Source organism: Anneissia japonica, unplaced genomic scaffold (genome assembly GCF_011630105.1).
Source record: "Anneissia japonica isolate Jap-2015-1 unplaced genomic scaffold, ASM1163010v1 scaffold288012_len1326614_cov192, whole genome shotgun sequence".
In the NCBI taxonomy this organism is placed as follows: domain Eukaryota; kingdom Metazoa; phylum Echinodermata; class Crinoidea; order Comatulida; family Comatulidae; genus Anneissia; species Anneissia japonica.
The window spans coordinates 391,119-402,605 of record NW_022756612.1 but is presented as its reverse complement, the minus strand read 5'-3'; the positions used below and the strand labels follow the sequence as shown (position 1 = coordinate 402,605).

Sequence of the window (11,487 nt, the reverse complement as noted above, 5' to 3'; positions counted from 1 at the left end):
AAGCCATGTTTGATAGAGCATAATTCAAAAGTATTCTGAATCTACTCAAAAAGTTGAGCAGGTACTGTGATTTTTACCTTTGTAGTTGACTTAGAAAAAAAGTTATAACATTTCAAAAATCAAAGAATCAAAATAATGACGTTGGCAGCGATTGTGTGTAATTTTGACCTGTAAAATATTTTAAGAAGACAGTAAATATACAATAATGTTTTTAATATTATGATTGTAACACATATTAAACTTGATTATGCTGAATTTTCAAGGTGATATTTTAAAACCACATTAGGTTCTACTACCAAATGCGACTACCCTTATTTGTCAAATTTCTGGCTGGACCATAATGGGATGCATCTATTTGGTAGTATTCATGCTTGGTTGATGTCCATATTTACCTTACTAACACAGAAGTTAGTAGGGTATTAGAAATCAAAAACAGTTTTGGATTAGCCCTTCTAGTTTTTGAGATATGGTTGAGCAAAAAGAGCTGAAAGCCTGGTCACGTTCATTCTGAAGCCATGTTTGGTAGAGCATAATTCAAAGAGTATTTTTCTAAGTAATTATCTGAATGCAGAATCTGAATCTACTCAAAAAGTTGAGCAAGTACTGTGATTTTTAGCTTTGTAGGTGACCTAGAATTAAAGTTATGACATTTCAAAAATCAAAGAATCAAAATAACGCCAACGTCGCCAGCGTTTATGTGTAATTTTGACCTGTAAAATATTTTAAGAAGATGGTAAATATACAACAATGTTTTTAATATTATGAATGTAACATATATTGAACTTAATTATGCTGAATTTTCAAGTTGATATTTCAAAATCCACATTGGGTTCTACCACCAAACGCAACTACCCTTATTTGTCGAATTTCTGGCTGGACCATAATGGGAGGCATATATTTGGTAGTATTCATGATTGGGTTATGTCCATATTTACTTTACTTACACAGAAGTTAGTAGGGTATAAGAAATCAAAAACAGTTTTGGGTTAGCCCTTCTAGTTTTTGAGATATGGGTGAGGAAAAATAGCTGAAAGCTCTGTCGCGTTCATTCTGAAGCCATGTTTGTAATTATCTGAATGCAGAATCTGAATCTACTCCAAAAGTTGAGCAAGTACTGTGATTTTTAGCTTTGTAGGTGACCTAGAAAAAAAGTTATGACACTTCAAATATCAAAGAATCCAAATAACAACGTCGTCGGCGGCTCTAAAGGGTGCCACGCCCACTTTTTCGGACACCGGTATCTCGGAAAGTATTGGTCTGATTGAGCTGAAATTTTGCATTTTTCTTAGTTACTGAACTTACAACAAACCCTGAAAATTTAAACAAAATCTGAGATGGTGACTTCCGCGGCCACGTTGAATTGGCATGGAATGACCCAGATTTAAGAAAAGAACAATATAATATTTAACCAAATTACATGAAAATTCATAATCATTACTTGTATTGTAAACATAAATATATTATAAGAGATCTTTAGGCAGTGCGGTTAAGGCAGGGTCACCGCAACCTACCTCCATAATATCGGTGCAGGTTCGAACAGCACACTTAAACCAAGACTCGATAAGGACTATAAACGGTAGGCCCAGTGTACACAATACCTCGTGTGCACTAATAAGAACCCGGTACATTATTCGAGAAGATTAGGGGATACCCCGGTGTACTAGTACAGACAGCCCTTGGGGAGGACGGCAAGAGTTGCTGGTACCAGGTTACCAGGTAGCACAGACACGAAGGGACCGTTAAGAGGGAACGAAAGTCATTGATCGAGTTACTAGTCCACATATCAAGCGCCATGAGCATCTTCTTTGATGGATACCAGCGCTATACAAATCTACACTATTATTATTATTGCTCCAAATAAGGAATTTGGTACTCGCATTAAAATATACAATTGACACTAAAAATATTTTAACAATGATTAAATGCAGCAAAAAATTCAATAACTACAAGATGAAAAATATATAACAACAGCCATTAAAACATTACAGTATTATCAGTAAAAAAAGGGGGAAAACTAAGAAAAAATATTATTTTGTTGTTACAATTGTTTTATTTATTATTATTATTATTATTATTATTTTATTATTATTATTATTATTATATGTTTACCTCTATTTTCATCCAGTGATGAGAAGGTAGATTAATAATATATAGTATAACTTATAGACTATAGTCAGTTTTAGAAAGATGCAGTGACTATGTACACATACGTCAGTAAGCAAAGTAATTGATACTCCATTTGCATCACACCACTGTAAAAGAACAACAATCTTTTGTATGCTGTAAGAATTCATGAAAGTAGGCTGGTGCTAAAAATAATTGTTCAGTACAAATGTGATGGTAACGTATAATGAAGAAAATATTGATGTCAAGCAATATTTAATTTAAGCAAATTATCTATATGCGTGTCACTATTTTTTCATTGCATATAACTTTTCAATCTGACTAATTTATAGCTACCAGGTCCTCCTGCAAAATATAATTAATGAACGAACATTAATTATATTTCTTGATTACCATAAATTTTCAGCACTTTTAACTTCTCTAATATTCTCATTCTCTTTAGGCGTCTTAGCAGCAATCGATAAAGACCAAACCAGCATTTCAAATCATTTATCCCCTATTTTCGTGCCTACAATGATAACTACAAATAGGCATATCATAGTCAATTTATCCATAAACCTCAATTCAACAATTATGACTTACTTTTAGCTCTGATGAAGATTTCTGAATCTTATTAGTAAATGTATGCTTAAAGGATTGTTGTTAACTGAGTTAATATTAATATTAATATTAATAATACTATTCTTATCAATTAAGAATAATATTTATTCATAGATATTACTTAACATATTAACTAATTCAAGGATATGGTTAAATATAAAATAAGATTATATTCAAATTATAATGTAAAATTTACAAATAAGAAAATCACTAAACAACTTATCAAAATTCTAAAACCAGCAAAAAATTCATATAGTAAACCAAATAGTGCAATGTATTTGGAGAATGATTTAATAAACAAGATGACACAAGTACTTAAGGAAGTTATTTTCAAGGTTGATGTCAAAAGGGATTTTCCAAATTGTGTCATATGCAGGCAGAGCCTACTATTTAGGAATACGTAGTCGAAAATTTACATTTGTTCATTTTAAAAAGGATCAACTCTGCTGACTACAAGGTTTGAGGCGACAAGTACTGCACCAAAAATTTCATTTTTCTGCCTTGATTGAAGTAAATGATTCCTATCCTTAAGTTTTTTTCATTAATGACATTTACTCATGCTAGGAACTATATCTTCTGTCCTATTATTGAGTAAAAGAGAAAAAAACAACAAATGGGTTTCAAAGTAATAGCTTTGATGTTTATATTAATCTAATGATCATTAATACTGTACATTTCTGAATAAAAAATATAGTAATTGTAAATATTGAAGTATGCCGACTCCAGTTAGACCCAAAATAAATTGATTATCTGTGTGTGTGTGGGCTCCGGATTTGGAGGAGCTAGGATTGGGCCATACATGTGAGAAAGCAAATAGGCACCAATCCTAGCTTCTGCAAATCTGGGGTCTCCGGGCCTCCTGACAGGACAGCTGGCAGAGAGTGCTATTCAAGCTAACAATATTAAGCTCCAGGTTCATTGCCTGAATGTAGCAGTATGTATACTTTTAAAGATTTTAAAATGAGAATTCTACAATCAATATCAATCAAGTTCAAAATCCCTATATTTTCTTAATGAAATTTATTTGATTTTCTGTTTCCACACAACAGTCTCCAATTTCAAGCATAAACTGTTAATATTTCATATGCCTCAGCTGATTACATTCTGTACGTTTCTTATAATCAAATTAAAATGAAGATACCTCAGCAAATATCGACCAAAAAATGTTGCAATTAATGCCTTTTCACAAGTAAATAAAAAAATAAGACTAAATATAGGGTAAGCTTAAAACAATAGAGATGATGCATCAACAAAACTAAATAAAAATTGAGAAATTGTGACCTACTTCCTTGTAGTAGTATATTCACTATGCAATAAGAATTTTCTTTTTTAAATTATGCTATACAATAATGATAATTAGTGTGTTGTTATTTTTGGATAGAACTCACAGATAAGATAACATGTCAATGTGGAGCTTTGTTTGCTTTACATGTGATTTATAGAATGGTAATATGGAAGTTGATTGTCTGATTGTATGCAGATGAGTGGTATATGGAGATAAGTGGTATGCTGGAAGTGGCTTTGTGGGTATGAATAATTAAGATGCACATCCTTTTGTAATTTATATTAGTGGTAATAATGTTGGAGAATATAAGAATCAATATAGAAAATGCTTTGAATTCTTAAAATGATGATTTGTTGCAATGAAAATCCTGAGTATCACTGGTGTAACTTACACCATCGGAACAAGGCTAATATGTAGCCTTACTTTAAATACTGATACTTAAACATGTTAAGAAAATCAGTTTGGTATAGGCCTAACAAGATTTGTAAATGTTGAGGTATAATTTAAAACTATTTGTCCTTTGAGAAGCAAGACTATCGAAACGTATCAAGCAACAAGTAGGCCTAGCAGGCATGGCTTACTTGAGGGGCCTAGATTAGGCCTAGGCCTAACCCAGCAGGTCTATCTAGGCCTAGGGCCTAGCCCTACTTAAGGGGGCCTAAGTTTGTTTTTTGTCATCCAGTCATGACATACATTTGCTTTTACATCAGTTTTATAGCTCTTCAAAACATATAAAATGGTTTTTTTTTCTCACACTTTTTTGTAATTTTTTTTCACAGGTTGTTGCAAAATTTGGTCCCACGCAAAGTAGACATATCCATTCAAGTTCAATATATGTATTTTCCTTCATTCTTTTAAAATACATATTGCAATAATAAACTTACCAAAGCTACTGTATGCACTTGCAATGACAGGAGATGTAAAAAGAGGGTCAATAATTTTATTTATTTTCTATATACTTTACCTTGCAAGATGTATTTATGAATTCTCACTTTTTCATATTTAGAAACTGTATTTTAGCAAAATGTGTTACTGGACAATAAAAACATGTTTTCTTTGTAAATTTGAGCCCATTCTTGTGATTTTTTATGTGTTTGTCCTAAACCAAATGCACCAGCGAACGCAGATGGGACCTCCCTCCCTCATCAGTTTTTATGCTAGGATAGGGTGAAACTAACAATTTTTTTTACGGGGCTTTAGTTTGTTTAAATTAGTGTTTAAAAAGTGAACTGAATTTCTTTACTGTTAAAATATGAAAAATATTAAATACAGAAAAGCACTTATTTTTACCCAAAATAAGTGAATTAAAAATTAACTTGGTATTACACCATGTTACAGTAACACCAACTTATGTTGGCAATTACACCTCCTAAGCGAAAACTTATCTTTCCTACCCCATTTGGGGTTTAAGAACTGAACTAGCACAGGCCGTTGACAGTTGCAGGGGCTGCTTATCGTTAACTTTAAAATTAGCCTCCCTGTGTAAAACGGCTGCTTGTTGGATAGGATTGTATTGTCTTAATGCTAGAGTCATGTGTATTATGTAGGCCCTATTCCACAATGATGGCTACAATATTTATTTCAATGTTGTTATCATCAATTTACAAAGCACACTAAGACTAAATGGCCAAAACAAATAAAAGAAAAAAAAATACTATAAGGCCTAATCTTCTGTTCCAACCACATGCAAAATAATCAACATTTCTAAACACGAATTTAGTGCATGTCAACTCTACTTGTAAGTTATTATAGCACAAAATATGATTGACAGGACAATCAGATATTTTTGCATCCAGGAGTTGGGGAAGGGGGAAGAAAGGGTAGAAAAGGGTACTGTATATATTTTTCTTCTTACATCTTTGAGCACATGTTCTAGAGAGTCTTATTAGAATTAATTAAAATAGCCCAATTTGCTTACACTCTGAATTGTCAGACACCCTATCAGACAATTCTGCCTTCCCTACCCTGGATCCAATAGTATCAGTATTTAAGTCACCTTGGTTTTGGATTATTTCACCAGAATGATCCTTGTAAAATTTTTAATTAGTTAAAAATATACTTTGGAGTTCAATGGTCAGAATTTTAACATGGTAATCACCACTGACTTAAAGCAATGCTATCAACACATGGCCAGTGTAAAGACACATACAGTACATGCACTTTAGTATTACGAGTCATTACTTTCTAAATATGAGCAAAGGAAAAGGAAGAGACCCATCAAAACACTCCTACTTAGTGACTACAGCTTTATAGATGTTGATGGGAAAGCTGTCTGTGGAGATTGCAATTTTAGTATCATTAATATGGAAGCTCAATAAACATGCACAAAAACACTGTAAATGGAAGATGGACATAAAAGTGGCCTGTTTTTGTTATTCAGATTTTTGTTACAAAGGGTTATAATAACAGACATGCTTAAATCATTGAGTTTACATACTGTCTTCAATAATACCAATACCAAAACAAGACAACAGCCTTATTTTATACAGTATGTGACAAAGACAGAATAATTAGGCCAACATTACTTAATTTTGACATTTTGGGTTGGAATGTATACATTTGCTTAGATGTCAATAATTATGATGATAATGAGCATTTGGGAATGCACCAGACTAGAGTCATTAATTGTGAGCCCATTTCTATTGATGAGAAAGACCTGTTCCTACGAACCATTCTTAAACAAATATTTTGTGACAGTACCAGTATATAGCTCCATAAAAAAAATGCAAAAGAACCATTTTACATTGGGTGATTTTTTAACAGTAACCAAAAAGCAGTCTCACTTTAGCCTAGAGGGTGACAAAGGTTTAAACTCTCTGAACTTAATCCTTTAGGTTTTAGCTAGTTTTAAGTGAGATTTTAAATTGTTATCTCTCGCAATTCAGCATTTGCTTGATCACTACATACTGATACATGCTTTTAATCCTTTAAGATTAGGTAGTTTGAAGTAATGTTTTTACATGTTGTATAAATTGTAATCTCTTGCAATTCAGCAATTTTGCTGCTATTAGAGAAGTTTAGTAAAAATGAATTTGAATGAATTTGAACTTTTGGTAAAACAACTGGCCAGCATAAAAAACTACATATAGATGACCCACCCTTTATTTTATCGGGATATTTACATCAACATTAACAAAATATGGCATAATTATGTGGCAGGGAGACAGTGAGAAGAGTTTGTTGGGAAGAAGACTAGATGCACAGTATACATAGAAATTGTGAGGAAAGTAAAGAAAAGTTAAACTCCTTTAGAAATACCCTGAGTGCCGCTCCTAGGCCACATGCGGCCAGATGGCAAATTTGTTGCATTCTGCAATAAAATACCTTACAGGTTTGCGGCCTGCCTACCATTTTTGGCTAGAAAGCTCTTGTTTATATCCCTGATGCTGATCATCAATACCTTTACAAGTTTGCGGCCTGCCTACCATTTTTGGCTAGAAAGCTCTTGTTTATATCCCTGATGCTGATCATCAATACCTTTACAGGTTTGCGGCCTGCCTACCATTTTTGGCTAGAAAGCTCTTGTTTATATCCCTGATGCTGATCATCAATAAAACATATATTGATACTGAACATAAAGAAGTGAAAAGCAGTATATGAAGGTTTTTTCAAGCACAACACAAGTTTAGGTAATGGTGCTCAGTGTTATAAATATTCACTTAGACCTCCAACATACCCCATATGTGACACAATGCCAACTAGCTACTTAGTTGAAGCATGGAGGGATAAATTAAAGAGAGAGATTTATTCCTCCATGGTTAGAGAGTAGTTATTGTAATTCAAACTCTGAAAGTTGGGTGCTTCAAATTCTATGTATGCTGGCTTATTGATTCTCTTTGCACTAAGCCCTTTTAAACTTTTATTTCCAATATAAATAGGTACCTGGTCTAATGTAATTTTACTTTTATTATTATGTAAGTGAAGTTTTTTGTTTTTACAGGATTTGAATCACACAGGGATTGATGAGCCAACATTTTACTACTTAACTATTTTTCCATTACAAATTAATATGATTTTCCGTATATTACATCTGGAATAACAATTTAATTACAATTTTATAGCATTGAAATATAATTCAAAGTTGGATGTAAAGTAGATAATTGATATTCTAAGGCATTAAACTCAACTTCATAATAAAATAAAATACTTTAAATAGATTACCATCTGTAAATGACTGAATAGCCTTCTCTAAGTCGCCATCAAAATGTTGTAATACTAGTACTATCTCATCATTACTTTTGTTTGGCACTATTTCACGAATTGTCGCAATCTGAAAATTAAAATATAACCAATTGTTAAACAACTAGTACCTTCATATTACTTTTCAAAATTTGAAATATACCATAAAACCTTGAATTGAAGCCCTGGGCTTCAATTCTTTGTAAAATTTAGGTGGGCTTCTTTTTGAGGCTACTTTCGCAAGTAAAAAGGAGGCTTCTTTTCAAAATGAATGCTGTAACTTTTGGGAATTACTACTAGAAAACAATAAATAGGGCCACTGTAACATGAATCTGTATCATGGAGTGTATTAACTGGCATTAAATCACCTAAATTACTGTAAACAAGCGCTTTTTTAATTAATTTTTTTTCTTCGAAATTCATGTATAGTGTACTGTAATATCTCGAAAAAAAAGCCCATGTTATCTTGAAAAGAAACCCATGGGCTTCTTTTCGAGGCTACTTTTGCAAAACTAATGAGGGGGCTTTAATTCGAGATGGGGTTCTTCTCAAGATTAAGCCCACTGGGCTTCTATCAAAGGTTTTACGGTAGGAGAGATTGCAGGGAGAGTATTGAAGCAGTCAGTCCAGTGACAACTTTATTTGATCAAGGAACTTCCTATTTTTAATATATTACTTTGATACCGACTGGATTATGCTTCACAGACAATTTAAAAGATGAACATGGAATTTAAAGGTTTAATATACTAAAATAACACAAACAGAATATACTGCCATTTGTTGAACAAATGGTTTGATTTATTTATTTTTTGCTGAAAAGGACATTGTTCTCTAAGTGTCATTATAAGATTTTTGATGCACTGTCATCAAAACAACTAGCACACTGTTCAACAAGGCTGGAGTTTCAAGCTCTAACTGTCAATATAAAAGCAAATACTGTTTGCTATTATTTTGGTCTAATTTAAAGAAATTGACATCGAAAACATTTTTTTAATGATTTCAATATCTTTTTATATTGTGAAAATGTGACTTAATTGTTTATTTTGTATGTTTTTTTTATGTTTTTTTTTATCGCATTTTGGATGTTCTCTATTCTCGACTGATTTTTTTATATTTTGATAATATTTGATATTCTACTTGTGTACTGTTTTTAACTCTAAATTCGTACTCCATCAGCTCCTTGGGCTGCTATTGTACTAATGGTTTTTTGAATACTCAGAAATAGATAATACAATTATCATTATTATTATTATTAACATTATTATTACATATCAATGTTTCTAGGTTCAGTATTATTTTTAGTTAATGTCAAAAAATTGTATGGTCATTGTTTATGCTAACAACATTACAATCAATGTTCTAATCTACTTTAGGTACAGTATAAGTAAAGCCAATGGAAGTTTTGAAGTAAATATTATTTACCATTAAGCTTTATCTACACTATCAAATTTTATGTGACAAAAAAATGTGATGTGCCCATATATGGGTATGATGACGTCATATCACATATCATCAAATTGCATCAAAAAAAAAAGTTCAACTTTATGTTCCATTAAATTTTATATGAAGCTTTTTTTGATGAAATTTGATAGTGTAGAGGTTAACAAAGTGAAATCATTTTTTACAGGTCCCGATCCCGATCGGAGCTCACCGATCAGGAACGGGCTGGCAGATCCTAAGCAGTCTGTGTGATCCCAATAAGACCACCACGCGCAGCACCAAAATAAAATTAGATCTATCGGAGTGGTTTTTTAACTTGCGACCCCTGAAATTTTACTTTAGGAGTCATTTTATCAACATATAATGAGACTTGTTAGAGGCTGTGTATAAAAGTATTTGCCCTGAATCTAACTAAAAGCTACATTATATATGTGTATAGGGCACAGGGAATAATAAGTATATTTTGGCAGTTTAAACTTTATCTAAAAATATCAAATAATCATGATTATGGAACAGAAAATTAAGCACATTCATCAGAGATGCATTAGGTGTGTGCTATCAAATCAAGGTCTAGTTTATTATTGGTATTCTAAAAATACAATCAAATTTACCTTCTCTTTCAGCTGTTCCCTTGAGTACTTGTCAACGTGTGTCATTACTGCTTTTGTTCTAGTATCAAAATATACATCCGATGATGAACCTGTAAAAAACACAGCAAAACAGACTATTATATTAAAACGGATGACTGCAAGAGGTATATTGTTTTATGCTGACTGAACCCCTGGGTTCATAAACAATGACCAATGTGTAGATGAGGATCATAGGTTGCAGTTTGATTGTTGGATGGGCCCGGTCAAGCAAAATTTTTTACAATCTGGAAGACGAATTTTGTGATTTTTATATAACGTAATCTCTATACCTTCCGACCAAATCACCAGCCAACCACAACTATGTAAACAACAACTGGTGATCTTTGCAAGGGGTTGTTTATAATATTCTTTCTACAGTAGTAGTCACTGGGCAAACAATGGCTATCTGTAGCGGTTACATTAAGAACATTTTGTAGGCCATGACATGACCATTTAGACATAACTCAATACTTACTTATTACATTAAAGCACATTATTTTTAAATTTTCATATCTAAAAAGGAGATCAAACAAATTGGAAGCTCCCTAATATAGAGCATGACACAGAAAGTCAAATGTCGGCCTTACATTTTTTACAAGCTATATCGTTATATTACATCAGAACAAGAAGACATGGCATTTGGAAGCAACATAAAAATAATTTTGTTCATTAAACAACAATTCTTCCTTATTTACTTATACCCGATTCACACGTACAAAAATCTTACCAAATGTAACAAAATGTAACCAAAAGTAACATTTTATGGCACGTGTGAAAGTACCTCCATGTAATATCCTTGTAAAATCTCGGAACGTCTCGGTAATCTTTACCAGCCTCGCTGAGGCTGGTAAAGCTTCCGAGATGTAACATGGATGGATCTGCGCATGCGCAGGGATTTCAACGCAACAACAATCTACTGTTTCACGGGGTTCTTTGAATTTTCTTCCTTCTGTATACAATTCTGATCCACTAGAAATAGATAGGCCTAGTTTTTCTAAATGATGAATGAATTACCCTTGTTACTGATGTTAATTAGTAATGGTAGAAGAAGAAGATATACATAAAATGAACGTTGGGATGGTGTTAGTACTATTACTAGTATTACAAGAGTCCGAGACAGAAACGTTGGAAGCTATGCCTAGTTTAGTAGTAGTAGTACAGCAGTTGTTAAGGGTATTGATTGCTTCGAATATTTACTGTGATGGTGAGTTCAACAGTCCATCTGTGACA

At 32.6% G+C, this 11,487-nt stretch overlaps 1 protein-coding gene across 3 annotated transcripts in view; it reads right to left on the bottom strand.

Moving 5' to 3' along the window:
- Positions 1-11,487, bottom strand: part of LOC117124289 (SPATS2-like protein) — a 50,890-nt gene that overhangs the window by 27,572 nt on the left and 11,831 nt on the right. For all 3 annotated transcript variants that reach the window (XM_033270473.1, XM_033270472.1, XM_033270471.1), the window contains exons 2-3: positions 10,240-10,328; positions 8,171-8,279 (exon numbers count right to left, since the gene is read on the bottom strand). In XM_033270473.1, coding sequence (XP_033126364.1) covers positions 8,171-8,279; positions 10,240-10,284 — 154 coding nt within the window. In that variant the 5' untranslated portion in view covers positions 10,285-10,328. The remainder of the gene's footprint in view (positions 1-8,170; positions 8,280-10,239; positions 10,329-11,487) is intronic.